The following is an 18204-nucleotide window of genomic DNA, read 5'->3' as shown; positions in this document are numbered from 1 at the left end:
GGATCTTTTCTTGGCTCTTGGGATCACTAGTAGTAGCATTTTCAGAGCGAAGGCTCCGGACTGAAACAAGTCTCTGCCCTTCAATGCGGAGGTCCGGCTCATCTCTGATGAGTGGGATGACGCATTACACCATAAAACAACGACCAGATGATGTAGGTGCTGTATCTGAGTTAGATCAGGAGGCTTCTCCTGCTACTGGTAATCATGGAAACCTGTAGTACCTGTTTCATATGGGAAAGAAAACCCCTACCCTAAAAAACGGCTTGGTTAGCGATGGGCACCGGTAGGCTGTACTAGCCCAAGACACACATGAAGCGGTGCCCATACAACCCAGGTGGTTAAGGGATCCGTGAACCATTAAGCAATTCAAACTTTCATAATTCACTGCCAGTAGTACCTAAACAGACTTTGACTGTAGAGGACAAAATACTAAGTGTTATATTTAAAAAGAGACCAAAACAATGCTGATACTACAAATGGTTCAAGTACAGCTTCAGTTTTACTTTAGGTGCAAATATTTGGGCGTTCAGGTTTTGTTTATTTAATTTTGTTACAGAAAAGGACTTTATCACAATATTCAATTGAATCCTGAAAGAGGTTGAAATTGTTTTTAATTCTATCAGAAATAAATGTAGTTTATTCTTTTTTTCAACAAAATTGTGAGATGCCATATAAAAACACTAGTGCATAAAATCAGAAAATAAATTACATTATCACACCAGACAGTCAAACGTGCATCTGCTTGAAAAAAATCGGTCGTTCAAATGTAGACAATTTTCTTTTCTTGATAATGAACAGCATGTGTAATGACGCAACTGCAGCTAAACAAACTCAATAAATATAAAGCTCAATTTATTGACAACGCGGATAAAAATCAAAGTCACACGATAATCCTAAAATTGATAAACTGTTTTTACTTACTGATGAATGCTACAAAGTCAATCTTTTTTTGACACTTAAAATCACAAAATGTTTGGGTGATTTTTTTTAAAGACAACAGTGCCATTTTAAAAAAACAACATAATAATACTCCTTCTTGCAAATGTCACAAAAAAATTGTACGCATGAATTTAAACTAAAGACCGACCAATATGTGTTATTCAGGGCCGATACCCATTATTAGTTTTAAGATGACATTACATCACATTACTGTCCGTAACGTGGCATATAACATTTAACTTACATGGCTATTCTTTTCCTCACTGATCAATCATCCCTTAAAGTACACTGTAATATCCGACCACTAGATGGCGCTGTATTGTGTTGTACAACCCGAAAATTAGTGCAACAAAGCACAAGGAGATTACAAACTACGGAAAATCAAAGTGACCAAACCACACTATTTTTTCATTTTTTTCCCCAGTTGATTATTGGGGGTACTTGTAGCAGCAAGATGGCAGACAATTATGGCAGCTCCTTCTAGGTAAGCCAAGTATCAGGTAAAATAAAGACATTTCTCGACCTACGAATATTTTTTTAAATGCTCGTATATATGATATATTATGTATTTTACCTTTTTATTTAAATTAATCTTGTTTTTCTAAGAATAAAGGTTTTTTTTTCCCATTACACAACGTCCCTTTACTGACCCCATAGTTAATTGAAATAAAAAATGGTCTGTGCCGCAATTCCTCCCATTGACGGAAGAATTTCCTGCAGCTGTCAAGACAGCACCACTATCAGTGCGCACACGAAAGCAGATTTTGGAATCCCCTTCAAAATAAAACCTGAGGTGAATCGTAATTGTCGGGTCCAAATACCCGGGTCTCTAAATGAGTGCTGGAGTACTGCAGAGGTCACAAATACATTCAAACGATCAAGCTTTTGTTTTCATGATGACAGAAAATCACAGACCCCTCAATTGTTTTTTCTTTGTTGTTTTCTGTGGAAAAATAATGTGTGGTGCTCCAGCTCCAATACATTTACCCCGATTATGGCTCAGTGGGGCAAACTGGAGGCAAATCACTGAGGCTTGGAAAGGCCATTTTGATTCAAGAAGTCTTTAAGTTTCGTGGGATAATCTGTCATAACTCCTGTAGCTCCCAAATCAAATGCCCTCTGGAAGTCTTCTTCATCGTTCAAAACCCAAATATACACCTGAAAAAAAAGAGACAACAGCTTTATGCAGTATTTTCTAGCAAACCATGTCATGTTGCCATCAAATAAATTAATACAGTACATAATAAAACGGCTACTGTATTTTTACAGTAAATTGTGATATGACCCATTTACCGGTAGGTTACTCCAGGATAATAAAAAAAAGAGACAACCACAATAAAAATGACCTGCATATTCCTCACCTGTATTCCCCGAGCAGTGAGATGCTGGAAGAGCGCTTTCCTCATCAACAATCTGAAAAGAAAAATAATACAATATTGATAACAGGAGAACCCCAAAAGGAAATCACTAGCAGTCTTAAAGAAACAGTGTGTATCATTTGACCACTAAATGTCGCAGCATTTTGTAGCGCAGGGGTTACCAACCGTTTGGAAGCAGAGAGCAACGTTTTGTTACTGATGAGTGCGAAAGGCTACCAGTTTGATATGCGTTTCTAAAATAACATGTTATTACTATGTTACTACCAGGGTGTAATTATTAGAGGTTAAAAGGGGCTCAGTTAACCAGAAAAAAATCATGCTAGCTAGTCTTAGAAAATCACAATGATCCATGATATATCTTCAGAACCAGTCCGCGGGCTACTCAGGTAGCCATGGGGGCCTACCTGGTGCCCACGGCGGCACGTTGGAGATGCCTGATGTCATGCAAACCAGAAACGAGTGCTAAAAAGCACAAGGAAGAATACAAACTACGGAAAGTAAAAGAACAAAATGCACTCTTTTAAAGAGTAATTTGCTAATTTCTGACTGTCCTCATATAATCAATGAACTAAAAAGAATACACATGGCAGCAAGCTGGTGGAAAAATATGTCAGCTGCCGTTAGGTGAGGCTAATGTTATGTTAAATAAATGCTATTTTCTTGGCCTATAGGTATTATAAAAAATGCACATTTATGTGATAGTTTATCTATTTCTTAATTATTATTTGAATAAATATTGTTTGTTTTAATGTATTAGGTTTTTTACCACTATGTGAAGCTGAATAATACTCACACTTTAGCATAGTAAAGATTTATGAATTCCTAAGATCAACTGAAAGTGTCATGGATTGGGACTGATGCCAAAGGTGGTGTCACTCACCTGTCTGCAAGCCAGGTGAGTAGGAGCTGACGCTTGGTTATCCTGTCTGGATCATAAAGTCTGTTAAAAGACAATTATATTTACAATAAATACTTTACTGTTTGGCATCACAGCACATAAATCTTGTTTTTTTGGGCAGTGAATTTGCAGCTCCTCCAAAAAGCAAGTCGTAGTGGTCCAAAATACAAAATCCACAAACCAGATGTTGCTTCTTGGCCAGAGAAAGGGAACCTCATGTTCCTAAACGCTTGTGACCCGGGCAAGGGTAGGAAAATGGACGGATTGACTTAGTTCAATCACCACATGGCGGTCAGGGTTATTTGATCAACTCTGCATGTGTGCTTAATAGAGCCACAGATCAGTGAAGAGTAAAATTGTAATATTTTCTTTGACTGAATGTGATCAGTGACGTTTATTGAGTCATCCTATCTGCTTTTGATTTATTTTTACTTACGTCGCATCTGGAAAGTATTCACCGGCCTTCACTTTTTCCACATTGTGTTTTGTTTGTCTAACTCCAAATTGAGTCCATTTGTTTTTTCAGTCTAAATCGGTGTTTATCAATATTATTTTAGCCAAGGCACGTTTTTTCATTGATATATTTTTTGCAGACACACAAACAGCTGAATATGTGGAAAAAAAGAGGCTTACATCACAATATAAGTGTTTTTTAACATTGAAGAATGACGTTATGTTATGCTATAACATCTTCAAGAGCAACCAAATAGTATTTCACGATCTTTCAAATTTATACTGTGCAAACAAAATTCTGCACATTTTTGTTTAAAAGTGAAGGGTGTTTTGTTTGGAGATTGCGTTTAAAGTTACTTGGGACAATAAGCAATGTTGGAGAGCATTTCACCACATACCAAGTATGACGCAGTCGGTGCCGTTGCATCTCCGGTGGAAGTAAATCCAAATGAAAGATAGGTTTCGTTTTATTGCCTTGAGCCAGAAAATTGCCGGGCGTCTTTTGACATAGACTCATACTAGGACCTTAATCAGAGTCCGGATTTTGTCCAGGGTCTAGTTCAGAATCAGCCTTTTTCCTCTTTAAAAACGCATCCATCATGTTTACTGTCGTCCTGCTATCTACCGGTCACTGCATCCATGCGTCACTAATTCGCTTGTCTCCAAGCACAAGGCAATTAGCTACCTGCTGCTGCTGCGACTAGTAAGGAAGAGTACTGCATGATTATTCTGCTAGGCGCTAGACACCAAAGGCACGCGAATGGGATCATCTTCCACGGCACACCTGACGATATCTCGCGGCACACCAGTGTTCCGCAGCACAGTGGTTGAAAAGCGCTGCTCTAAATTCTACACACAGCATTTTCTAATGACAACTTAAACAAAGTTTGTGTTTTCCATTTATATGGAAAATCAAAACAAAACTTATCTTTGATTTGATAATTGTGCCAAAATACAAACTTAACTTAATTGTTGTCAGTATTTTTAGAATGTTTTGAGAATAAATATTTTACTTTGGAGGAAAAAAAAAAACAGTTTTTTATCCAAACAAACATTACATCAACTTCACCCTAACTTACTACACTCCAGTGATTCTCAAATAGAAGTGCGCTAGGCATCATCAAGGGGCGCGCGTTTTGACGTTTGACCTCAGGGAAATTTATTTTAACTGACTTAGAATAAAGTGCAATTGCACCACCACTACTTTTGTGTGCAGTGGTGCTCTAAGTGGCAGAATGTGCATTCTGTGGTGAAGGGTTTTGTACACACTGAGCAGCTGCGCTTTGCACATAGCACAAAGTATGAAGTGTAAACCTGAGGTTTAGCAAACCGTTGGTTTCCTCCAGGCACTCTGGTTTCTCCCACATTCTAAAAACATGCATGTCAGGTTAATTGGCCGATTCAAATTGTACCTAGGTGTGAATGAGCGGGTGAGTTGTCTTTCCCTGTGTGCCCTGCGACTGGCTGGCAACCAGTTCAGGGTGTCCCCTGCCCACTGCCTGGGATCAGGTGAGATGGGCTCCAGCAACCCCAGCGAACGATAGATGGATATCAAATCCCTTATCTTATCATACATAGGAAAAAGCTAGTTCAGGGTGTCCCGTGCCCACTGCCCGAAGAGAGCTGGGATGGGCTCCAGCAGCCCTGCAACCCTACTGCGGATAAGCTTTGCAGATAATGGATGGATGGATATATATATATATAATTATACAAGGCTGGGTATTTGGATCATACGCATGATCTGTTTCTGCAGTCGAAGTTTCCCAAATTTCAGGACCTTGTCAAATACAATACAGCTATAATCTTATTTAAAGCTTTTCACAAAATGTGGCCCATACATTTACAGAAAATGTTTGAGATTCAAGAAAGGACGCATAATAAGAGAGGCTATGGAGAATTTAAAATACCTGCATCTAAAATTCGAAACACCCGTAAAGGTTTTTATGTTTCTGTACGTGATGTGAAACTCTGCAACAGTAACTGAAACAACTAAACTATAAACAGTTGGTTCGGTCACAGTATGCACTGCAGGCATCTGGATAGGCTCTGTAATGTATGTCTGTTCTCTTACCATTGTTGGAATTTTGTCCTTATCATTGTTGGTTTTTTGTTCTGACCATTGTTGGTACTTGTCCTTACCATTGTTCTTATATTATTGTGTTGAAATTGTAAGTTTGAAATGTAATTTATTAAATTTCCCTTTGTGGGGGATGGTGCCGTGTTATGGTTTTAATTTTAATATGTCTTCCCTGCAAGGAAAAATAGAATGGGGTAAAGTCTTCGCTTCAGCATGCTTGCTTTGGGCACATGGTTATGTATTATTTTATTGTATTGTACATTTGTTTTTTTCGTGCAGATATTTTGTTCGCTTCCATTTGGTAATTTGTTGATGTTGTTTTTTTTTTTTTTTTGCTGCTGCGTTTAAACAAAACCCTAACCAATCAATCATCTTACATGTTAATAATGATACCGTCTTATGCAGAGGTGCACTTAAAAATGTTATAGACCAATTATACTATTTATAGTTGTAGATGGGTCTTGGGGGTGCAAGGGAAGTTTTTTTTCCTATGGGGGATGACAGAAAATAATTGAGAAGCACTGCTATACCCACTTGTTGATAATATTGGGCATTGGGATCTCCAAAAACTCTTCCTTCAGGGGAACAAAAGGGAGAAGGCCTGTATAGAAGAGGCCCAACAACTGCAACACTCTGGGAAAGCTAAACAGCACAGGAATGCGAGGGTTCTGCAAAACAGGAGTGCAAGGTGGTTATCTCTTGACCTGATTTTCCTTTTATACAACCAAAAGTGACGGAGTGGTGATGTGGGAACAGCAGACCTACCTCTTTGTAACATTTCTTGACGATCTGGTTACTGGCATTGCCCCATACCGTAAGATGCTCTCTGTCGTATTTTACGACCAACTCCGAAACCTTCAGTACAAATATTTAAAAGTAGAAAAGGTGTGAATGACATGTAATGGGCATCAACAAGCTGAATGAGCATTTAATGCTGATATTGGCTTCAAGCAGGGATCACAAGGCTCACTGAATCTGGGAACTACGTCTTAGTTACTGATTGGTGTAAAGGGCTACCAGGTTGATACTATATGCATTTCTAAAACAACATCCTCTTGTCTCTTACTTCGTAACTATGTTATTACCAGGTTACTGAGCGAAAATTGGCTAAGTCAACCAGTAAAATGTATTTCTAGTAAACAGACAGTAGGCAAATACATAAAAGGCTCATTCTAAAAATATGTATATTCAGAGTAATTATTAAGAATTTATCATTCATAAAAATACAGTGATCATGTTAAAGGGAAACTGTGTAATATTTGACCGCTAAATACCACCACTGCAAATTACAAAGATTAAAAACTACGGAGAATCAAAGAGACCAAACAACACCATTTTACTCGGATTTACTTCTCCCGCACGCAAGCATAAGGTTTTTGGGTCAATCGTGTAAACTTCCTCTAGGTCAGGCATTTTAAATATACGGCCCGGTGTCCGGATCAGGCCCTTTAGATGATATAATCCGGCCCGCCATAAATTTTTGATTATGTCATCTGTGATTCATACTAAGTAGTGTAGGTTACTAATGTACTAAATGATGAAGCATTAATAATGGAAAAACAAAGCCAATAGTTTAGAGTTGACGTTTGTCAAATGATCTGGCGAGCCTGACAACAGAAAGTCATGATCCGGCCTAAGAGTTCGAAATTCCTGCTCTAGTTGATGCTCATAGTATGTAAAATGATTACAAATTTCTCGACCTACAAGTATTTAAAGTTGCACGTCATTATGACAGTTCATGGATTTTTGCTCATAATTCAAAGTTTATTTTTTTGACAAATGACTGTATTTTCACCACTAGAAGGCGCTAAATAATACACAATGTCTCTTTATTGATTTATTATGCCAGTTAGAAAACAGATACTACCATTATAAAACACTTTAAAAATGATTTTGAAGGTGTTCTTTAAGAGTTTTGCAGGCACGGCATTGGTGATCCCTGGCAGAGAACATCACAGACACAAACACGTGCACACGGACCTTTTTAATGAGCGTGTCGTCATTGACCTTAATGTCAATGTTAACAGGAGTGTTGGGAAAGGCTTCAAAAACATCTTTGAGCAGAGGAATGCGTTTGTCATCACCCCCTTCACAAATACATTCTGTACACACAAGGACACGTTGATAGTGGGGTTAGTCTCGGGCAACATGATGGTTGGAGGCCAATACATCAAAATAATTTTAATTATTGTATTTTCCAGGCAATAAGGCACACCTAGAACCCCAAATTGGTCCGAGTTTTAAAAGTGCAATTTATAATCCGGTGCACCATACATATCGTAGAATAGAGTGGATATGATTGAAAATGCATATAGTAATTATAGATGTGCGTTACAGCATGGGGTTTTACAACATACTGCTGCATTTGTGCAATGATTGATCAATTGATAAATATTGTATGCAATGGGATTAGAATTCTGATTGTAACGGTGAGAGCGCCGACACTTAATCACTAGACCAACAGTGGTACTAATGATGTAAGAGAAGGCACTATAGATTATCGAATTATCGCATTAGTTTCTTTCTCCAGCCAGAAACAAATGTTAGAGAATGGATAGAACAGAAAGTATTTCAGCAAAATACTACAGAGTTTCCCATGGAATTTAGTGAGACACTGGTGAGTGGACAGTCTAGTGCAGGGGTGTCAAACTCATTTTAACTCGGGGGCCATTTGATAGAACAAACATTCTCTCGGGGGCCGGACTAGTAGATTAGAGGGAACGAAAAGAGAGAGAAAGAAATAAGAGAAAGAGATGAAAAGATAAAGAGTGGGACAAAGAGAGAGAGGAAGGGAGAAAGAGATAGAGAAAAGAGAGTGGGAGAGCAAGAGAACATGAGAAACAAAAGAGATAAAAAGCGAAATAGTGAGAGAGAGGAAGAGAAAGAAAGAAATCCAAAGAGCAATAGAGAAAGAGAGAAAGAAAGAAGGAGAGAAAGGAGAAGAAAAAGAGAGAAGGGTAGAAAGAGATAAGGGGAAAGTGAGTGAGGGAAAGCAAAGAGAGAAAAGGAAAAAAGGAAGAGAGCGCAAAAGAAGGTAAAAAGAAACTGAGAAGAGACAAAGAGGAACAAAGAGAAAAGAGAGACAGAGTGAGAGAAAAGGGGAGGAAAGGAGAGAGAGAGAGAGAGATTTTGTAAGGTTTGATGTTCTATATTCTTTATCAATTATCTATTATCCGTTATCGGTCAAATCATAATATGCTACAAAGCCAAGGGGCCGAGACACTTGTTCCCAGCCAAGAGGCTGAGTCAAGGTCCTAGCCATAGGGCTAAGCAGCGATCAGCACAAATCCAGAACCTTGATCATGGTATCTCCCCTGCCAGGTAAGTATCAAGGTTCTTCAGTAGATTATTGGTAAAAGAAAACTGTCCATCAAAAATGGTAAAAAGATTTCATTTAAAGTTGTGTGTCGCCGCTCTTTAGACTAACAAAACAAAAAAGGTTTTTTCATCCACTTTCCTGATATAATGATCTAAAAACGTATGTGGTGCTTCAAAAAGGGGATAGAAGTTTTGAAAATAAAACCCTCGCTCTTCAGTTTAATTGGTTAATCAAGTATTTGTTCAAATAATTTATTAATCGCCCAATAAGGCTACAGTTCATAGGAGGTTATTCTAATTCCTGTCAACATCAGCCAATTGATCCCCTTGTTAATGATTGAAATTCCCTTATTATGTGATAATAAACCTTACAAACACAATGTGGCACTTAATTACTCATAGCAAGACAGACTATGTAGAACAAAAAATTGTACTGATTGACAATATCAGGGGATGGTGTCATAATAATCATCAAGTAATCATCAAAGCGGCGCTGCCACGAGCGGCTGCCTTTTCCAGCAGCTGCCCTGTTGTTTTATTGTCTGCTCCTATCTTCGGTGTTTTTTCTTCCCGTTTTGACAACTACACTATGGATTACTTCTATCCTATGGACATGGGTTTTAACGCACAAGAAATGCGTTTATTCAAGGAATTTCAACTCCTTGCCCTGAAGATTTCTCGTGCCGGCGTGATGAAGGGGCCTATGGTGGAGGAAAAGCCGGAGCTAGCGAAGCGGCTAGCGGCGTTATAAGTCTTCGGTACCATCCGTAATCATGGTAAATGCGAACTCACGACCAAATAAGATCATCGAGTGCTGGTGGAAAACATCGAAGCGCACAGGGAGCGCAGTTGCTTTGTTTTGCGGAAACGTGGCTCACGTTTAGCATTCCGGACGCTAACGTGTAGCCACCCGGAGCAATCCGGCTTCAACGCCGCTAAACAGAGACACGAAAACCGGGGAGAATCGGAGAGGAGGCGGACTTGCTAACACGAGGTGGTGTATCCCTGGATTTTCACAAAGAAAAGTTTTCCATCTGCCGCAGGGATGTCGAATTTTTGGACTGGCGTGACGTCATCCACTTCGCTACAAGCACCCCTAGGGCATCATGTTCATCTGTTAATAAACAACAGGGTAGACTGGTGGAAGTGTGAATTTCCCTACGGGGATGAATAAAGTATCTATCTATCTATCTATCCATCTATCTAATAGTCTGTAGTTTCTGTCTTTAATCTGTGCAGCCCTTTGAGACTCTTTGTAATTAAGGGCTATACAAATAAACATGGCTTGACTTGACTAGATTTTATTTCCACATACAAAAATCTTTAAACACCTTCCAAATTTTAAAATGATCAAAAAACATAAAATATGGGGAAAACGTATGGGTTGATAGGTTTGTTATTGTAAAGCGCAACCCATTAGTGATGAGAATTACGGTTCTTTTTAGATAACCGTCCCAATCGCCTCTCCAGATTTTTTTGTTGCGTTAACAGATATACTACCAATAATAATGTAACATTAAGCATGAAATGAATGAATAAAATGTATTATGTACAGTGGGACCTCGCTACTTCGCGGTTCGACGTTCGCGGCTACAGAGCTTCGCGGTCTGTAATGGTTAAAAAAAAATTTTTTTTTTTTGAAGGGGCGTCGCTACTTCGCAGATTTTCACTTTTTGCGGGTGGTTTTGCTCCCCATTAACCGCGATAACCGAGGTCTTACTGTACTATAATATGTTAGCCATTACTTTTTCCTTTTACAGTGAACATAAGTAATTTAAACGGTTTTATACTGGGGATCTTTAAAGACAGGCAACACAGAATCCTAGATAAAAAAATACACAACACAATAAAAAAAATATTACCTCTTCGGTGTTATAAAAATTTTTAAATACGAGAACAATTTAATTAAACTTTTAACCAATGTAGGATGAAACAACAGAACCTCTGAAAAACCCTGAATACTGTATTAGCATTTAAGAATACTTTGCTTTAGAGCCTCACCCGTCAATATAATTAAAACGAGTCCCAGCCAGGATTATCACATTAACACTTATGATTTCCTCTGACTCGTTGTTTCTGTGCTCACCGCCATGACCCGTGTATGATTCCCATTGCATACATTTCTTTTGATATTTTAGTCCGCGATACTAATGGACTTATCAATCATTGGACTCATTTATACCAAGAATGTATAAAGAGCCTATCGTTTACACACGAATCAAAACTGTAGTCTCAATTTCATGCTTTATATATTTCAGTGCGCCTTATGTATGGAAAATATGAAAAAGCACTATTTTTGAGGGTTCCGCCTTATGGTGCTGTAAAGGCGGGAAGTAATAAAACCTGCATGTAGTATTCAAAGGGTTTACATTGCTGCGTGTGCATGGGAGGGCAGCAGCACGTGACACTCACCTCTTTGAAATGTTACAGCCAGCTTGCAGAGATACTGTGGCAACTCCTGCACAAAACAGGGAGTAAAGGAGTGGAGATATAAGGCCAAATACTTTAAAAAAGTAAGTAGATTACTGCCAATATTCATAATAAATGCGGTATCTTATATGCAGCACCACAAACTGGAACACGTTATTCTGAATAATAGTATCCTTGTGGCTCAGGAGGTAGGCTCAGGTTTGATTCCTTACTCCTTCGTGTAATATGTCCGAGTGTCCTTGGGCAAGACACTGAATCCCTAATGCCCCAGATAAGCAGGTAGTAGTGCATGGCTAATGCTGCTTTCAGTGTGTGTGTGAATGGGTAAGTGTGAAGAACATTGTAAAGAGCTTTAGGAGGTCTTCATTGACTTGAAAAGTGCTATATAAATGCATACCATTTATATTTACATTTTGAAAAATGAGTTGAGTGGTAAAGTCCATCAACTTTTTCCATCTTGAGGGGTAGCTATTTTGACTGAAATATACATCACAGTCGCAAAGGGGGTGAGGTGATGGCCAGCTTATGTAACCCAAGTAAACGTTTCTATGAGGTGGCAGTAACAAACAAATGCTCTGTGCTTCTTGAAGCTAGCATTGCCATGTTATATTTTTACTCTAGTCCTATGCTCTTCATATTTTTTTTGAGCAGTAGGTAAGTATTTTATACTAGGTAATATTACATCCACACCTTACAGTGAGAATAATTATACATGATTTTAAAGCATATTACAAGCAAGCACTATGCAAAAATGCTTTAATTAGGATTAAGAATTTAAGTTTGCCAGTCTTAAATTTACTTCTGGTTATTTATATTCATTTGCTGCTGTTGAAACATGTCTGGGCGCTGCCAGGTTGTACTTGCCCAAGACACACCACAGGAATTGGCGCCCCTATAACCTTGGCGGTAAAGGGATCCTTGAGCCGTGAGTGACCTATACGTACTAAATCCAGAGGCCTTTACCAAACAAGAGCCTTTAATATGTCACAAAAGAGAATGAAGTAACAAAGACGTTACAAAGCCACAAGTGATGCAATGTGTATTGTAGGATGTGAATTTGAACTAAACAACACTACTCAAAATTTTGAGAACAGAATGGAGCTTCTCTCTTTTGTTTTTTGTTTTTTTTTACTTTTATTGTCATTCTTTGTAACCATGCACACAGAACGAAATGTCGATACACCTGACCTGTACAGTTAAACTGTAACGAGCCAATACTTTTGTTCGTTCCCCCAAAAATAAAATAATTATCCAGGTATCAGTAAGGGGAGGCAGGAGAGGCTGACTCACCTGTCATCATGGAAATATAAAATAAAAACATTTTTTAAATGGATATATTTATTCAGTGCTAAAGTTTTTGTGATTTAACTTTGCAATTTTTGGATATGCTTTTTCAACATCCCTAAATTCTCAAATTAGTAATATTTTGAATACAATTAGTAGGTAAAGTGCAGATGCAGAGTGAGGCGCGGAATTCTCTTGCCTCAAGGCAGACGGCGAGACAAAGGATTCTGATTAGGCGCACACCTACGCCCCAAAAAAATCCATTGAGTGATATTATTAGCAAGCAAACAGCAAATAAAGACACTTGTATGCTTGTCTGTGTTGTTGTAACACGGCCCCAGCGGGTCTCCGCGACCTGTTGTGCAGTGCTCCATGTGTTGTGTTAAATACAGAAAAAGAGCTACGGAGACTGCACCTTTTAACACGGTGCACCCTGTGGTCGTAAAAATACATTATTCATAAATCCGGTTGTGCCTCACCCGAAACGAACTTCACCGCACATCCATGGAAACAGTAAATAGTATTTTTAAAGCAGCTACTTACCTGATACACCATGTCAGAAATGTACGCGTTGAAGCCAGTTGCACGCTGCAGATGTGGGTCATGTGATACCACAACCTGCTCGTCTTTTGTCAGGTGGCAGTCGAGCTCCAACATGTCCGTCCCGAGGGCCACGGCGCTGCAATCGCCATCAGACACACTCTTTATCAGCTGCAGACTTGGCTTTGTAGTTCGAAGTTCAACTTACTGTTTGAAGGCGGCCATTGTGTTCTCTAGGTTCTCTGCTGCTCCTACAATTCAGACAAGTGAATCACAATATATTAGGTACACTACACTCAAACATTGCATTGAAATCCACACAAAAACGGGAAAAAAAAAATCATCCTTAATCTATAGGAAAGCCTTAGTTTTTACCTAATACTTGTACAAAGGGGTAAAATCAGTTCTCTTACTTTGAGTGTTTTGTCTTTTTTAACAACTACTCCCGATTACACATGGACTGATATGGCTGGGAGCCCAACACCATACAGGAAAACCCTAGAGAGTCATCAACACAGCCCAGAAAATCATTGTACGCTCTCTGCTCAGTCTGCAGGAAATTATCCGCTTCGCCAATAACAATATAAAGGACTCATTTCACCCACTCATTCTCTTCTTCTTTTTTCTCTCTCCTCTCTTTCTCTCTTTCTATTTGTCTTTAGATTTCTTTCTTTATCGCTCTTTCTTTCCCCCTCTCGCTATTTCTCTTTTTATCTCTTTTGTTTCTCACGTTCTTTCTGTCTCTCCCTCTCCTTCTCTCTCTCTCTCTCTCTCTTTGTCTCTTCGTCCCACCCTCTCTCTTTTCCCTCCCTCTCTTTCTCTTATTTCTTTCTATCTCTTATTCTTTCTCTCTAATCAACTAGTCCAGCCCCCGAGAGAATGTTTGTTCTATCGTGTGGGCCCCTGACTTAAAATGAGTTTGAGACCCCTGGGGTAGTTGATCAACACAAATAAATTCCAGAGGTAGGGACTATCAATTTACATTTACATTGTTACATTTACTTGAGTACGTTTTGGGACATTATGTACTTCTGGGAGTACTTTTTACTTTTGTTGAGCAGATTGGTGAAGAAAAAAACTGTACTGTTACTCCACAAAATTAGGCTTCATTAAACCTGTTACTTGAGTAAGTATTTGCATTCCTATATTGCTTGTTTTCTGCTCCATTTTTTTCTCTCCTCACCTGTGTCCCCTGAGTGAGAGGCTCTAACCCGGAGCCGGAATGCTTGGCCCAAACCCCGGGCTTTTTAAAGGAACAAAACAGTAGCAAACCGGCATGTGTGTGTGTGATCCGCCATGGACCCCACAGGTAAAAAGGGAAAAAAAACTGCATAGAAACAACAACTTAAACTATATTAATTTGATTTTATTTACGTTGTAGTTTCAAAAGGTTGCTATTTTATTCTTATAAATGCATGTGGTGATTTATTGCACAGAAAAGGGAAAAATATTGATACATACAGCATATGTTGAGTCCATTATAAGGCTTATATAAGGCTTTCAATTTTTTGTGGCTCATGATAAATTTGTTTTTATTTCGCTCCAATGTAGCTCTTTCAACATTTTGGGCTGCCAGCCTCTGGGCTAGCTTGTTGTTCCGCCCGCAAAGCCTGATAAAATAAAAGTACTTGGGCTTTAAATGTGCTACTTTTGCACAATTTATTTCTTTGATTTCTACTGTGATTATCTTTATTTCATTATTTATTAAAGCACTTGAATTTACCATGAGTAGTTTAGTCTATTTTGAATTAACAACAATTGTTGTTGATTTGATGGACTTTGAGGATCTAAATTAATGGTTGTTAAAAAAAATAAAGAAATAAAACATTGCTACAGTTACAAAGTTTTTGAATAGTCTTTTTCACCAAGTACTTTTTTACTTCTACTCGAGTAATTATTTGAATGATTACCTTTTACTTGTCAAGTCAAGTCATGTTCATTTGTATAGCCCTTTATGAAATGAAATGATCTGCATTTATATCGCGCTTTTCAGGTCAATGACTTCTTAAAGCGCTTTACATTGTGCTTCACATTTCCCAATAGCGGCCGTGATCTGTGCAGCCATGTAGGGCGCTAACCTGCTTATTGGGGGTATTGGGGTTTCAGTGTCTTACCCAAGGACACTTCGGCATGTAACACGGACAAGCCGGGGTTCGAACTGGGATCCCTTAATCCTAAAACGATCGCTCTACCTCCTGAGCTACTGCTACTAAAATTATGACTCACAACACGTGGTAGGCTTTCTCTCCTGGCTTTGATCTCTGGCAAAGCTAACATAAAATGCGACAGAAACAAAATGAAAATAAATCCAAACAGCTTGACAACATCATTTTTGCCGTTCCATGTGTTCCGTTACTCCCCAAGCCTGCACAAAATGTTGTCATTTTATTCATATTTAGTTTCTTTTGTCTTTTATTAGCATATTTGGTATTGGAGTAATCCAAAAGTAATTGAATGTAATCCAGTTTAAGTAACACTACCCAACCCTGCAGACCACAGATTGTTGCAAACCACAGACTATTATGACACCATACTTCTATTTGAATCCTATTATTCCGAATCTGAAGTACAGTAAAAGTACTTTTACTTGAGTAATATTCCGGCTGCTCTACTAAACTTTGACGAATACACACATATTGCTTAAAATGTATCCGTTTCACTTACCGCCTCGATGGGAAATGTGCTTGCTGTGGAAATGCTCTTTCTTTTTTCGATGCAGTAGAGTGGGACATTTGAGCAGAAGAGCAGAGGTGATGACGTAGCCCGTCACCGTTGACAGAACACAAACTGCACCGTACATTTTGGCCACAATAGCAGCTTACAAGTAGGTTTTACTGCTATCCAAGTAAAATACATTCAATGGCACGTAAGTAATGTTAGTATTTACCCCTGCGGTATCAATGCGACCGAGACTGGCTTGCGTCCGTTTCAGTTCGTCGAGTCTGACGCTTACCCATTTCCCAACGAAGCGTCCCTCATTTAGCTGCACTTTTAACCGATAAAGTATCGGTTTATTTGTGTCTAAAAAGTATTAATGGCCAGTCGGCGGTTTCTTGTCCTATCAGCTGATTATGACAACCTCACCGGTTTGTGTTGATGTTTGTATAAGCGGTCGCTATTCTTCTTCGTCATCAACATCAGAATCACAAGCAAATACCAAGGTGTATTATCGCCCTCTACTGGAGAAATTGAGACGTGTTGACACGAGCCATAAATTGGGGCCACGAAAGTCAATGTCCCTTCGACATACGAGATTATTTTTTCCCAGATTGAGCTCTTATCTAGAATATCTTGTATTATATAGACCTGGGGTGTCCAACCTTTTCCAAGCCCAGAGTTAATATTTGTTACTGATTGGCCTCAAAAGGCCCCCAGTTTGATATTCATTTCTGAGACAACTTATCATGTTATTAGTTACTATGTTGTTACTATGTTGTACCTGTTATTACCATTAGAAGAACGGTTAAATAGACTCAGTCAACCACTATAATAAACATTTTACTAGAAAATCACAATGGCCCAGCATTATTGAGCTATCCTCATAACAGGTCCGCGGCCAACACAACTGCCCTCAGGGGGCATCCTGTTATAGAGCCTTTCTATTGATTGTAAAATTTGTGACATATCTGGTGGGCGAGGCTTAACCTGGAAGTAAAAAAAAAACTTGCACTGGTTAGAAAACAGGTGAAAAGAAAGCTGTCGTTGCTGCTAGCTGTTGTTATGTTGTGTGTTGTGTTCCATAATCGTGCAAGAAACATTAGTGAACGTAAATTGAAGTTTTACAGAATGCCAGCGGACACTTCTGATCAAAGAAAAAAAAGAGAGTTGTGGTAAATGCAGTATAGCGAAAAGATTGGACCGAGGCGCTCATCAAAAATACTCGGGTTTGCAGCTGTAGAGTAAATTGCTTTAAACTGTATTTATTTAATTCAGAATCTAATTCGGTGGTTACCTAAACAGCCAGCAGGTAGGGCTCACGATTTTCCCACCCGAATTTTATTAACTTAGCTTTAATTAAATGTTAGCATTTGGCAGAAATGTAGCCTTTAAACACTGCGTGGGTCCAAAATATGCATGCATAGCCAACAATCAATGGGAACACAATCCAAGTATTTTATCAGATGCATTTAATTATTAGTGTATTTTTTGTTTTTATTTAGTAGATGCATCTTTTGAATAGGCTAAATGCTAACAGATAGTTAAAGCTAAGAAAATAACAAGATACTTTGCTGATATAATGAATATGGACTTGATAACAAAATCCTAAACATAAAATTTTTCCTACCTGATATGAAATGTGTGCTGCAAACCCTAATATCTTTTATGAGTGCCTCGGTCCAATCTTTTCACTTGAATGCATTTACCACAACTCTCTTTTTTTTCTTTCATGTGGAGTCTTCGCTAAGATTCTGTAAAACTTTCTTTTCGATCACTAACTTTTTTTCTCCAATTCTGGCACACGAACACAAGTCATGACATTTTAACTCCAAATTAGCAGAAATAAAAGCTTGGTTTCTTCAGTGTATTGACCAGTATTCTTTTGCCTCCAGCTTCGACTGTGACGTCTCACATGAAGTAGGCTATGAAAAGGTCTTTATATATAATTACATGGGCAGCACGGCGGCGCAGTGGTTAGCGTGTGTGCGGCACAGTTCAGAGGTCGTGGGAACCTCCTGCGTGGGTTCAAATCCAGCTACCGGCCTTCCTGTGCGGAGTTTGCATGTTCTCCCCGTGCTTGCGTGGGTTTCCTCCGGGCACTCCGGTTTCCTCCCACATTCCAAAGACATGCATTTCAGGTGAATTGGCCGGTCCAAATTGTCCCTAGGTGTGAATGAGCGAGTGGGTTGTCTGTCCCCGTGTGCCCTGCGATTGGCTGGCAACCAGTT

The 18204-nt window shown here is 38.9% G+C and overlaps 2 protein-coding genes across 3 annotated transcripts in view; one reads left to right on the top strand and one right to left on the bottom strand.

Moving 5' to 3' along the window:
• Window positions 1-594: 594 nt before the first annotated feature.
• gdpd1 (glycerophosphodiester phosphodiesterase domain containing 1) lies at window positions 595-16431 on the bottom strand. 2 transcript variants are annotated; one of them, XM_088345339.1, is made up of 10 exons: window positions 15983-16431; window positions 13527-13569; window positions 13322-13457; window positions 11477-11522; window positions 7727-7848; window positions 6512-6601; window positions 6281-6414; window positions 3199-3244; window positions 2301-2352; window positions 595-2097 (listed from the first exon to the last, which is right to left on the bottom strand). In XM_088345339.1, the coding sequence occupies exons 1-10, from the start codon at window positions 16116-16118 to the stop codon at window positions 2072-2074; spliced, it is 831 nt and encodes a 276-aa protein (XP_088201465.1). In that variant the 5' UTR covers window positions 16119-16431; the 3' UTR covers window positions 595-2071. The 2 variants fall into 2 exon arrangements, with proteins under 2 accessions (XP_088201465.1, XP_088201464.1); XM_088345338.1 differs by having other exon boundaries at window positions 3199-3258; window positions 15983-16429.
• LOC148358056 (transmembrane protein 120A-A-like) overlaps window positions 11519-18204 on the top strand; it is a 21739-nt gene continuing 15053 nt past the window's right edge. The window contains exon 1 of the mRNA XM_088345337.1: window positions 11519-11577. The gene's annotated coding sequence lies outside the window, so the exon portion shown is untranslated. The remainder of the gene's footprint in view (window positions 11578-18204) is intronic.

The sequence above is a fragment of the Urocampus carinirostris genome, chromosome 10, assembly GCF_059441175.1.
Source record: "Urocampus carinirostris isolate Australia breed hairy pipefish chromosome 10, RoL_Ucar_1.0, whole genome shotgun sequence".
Taxonomy (NCBI): Eukaryota; Metazoa; Chordata; class Actinopteri; order Syngnathiformes; family Syngnathidae; genus Urocampus; species Urocampus carinirostris.
This window is presented reverse-complemented; position numbering and strand designations above follow the sequence as displayed.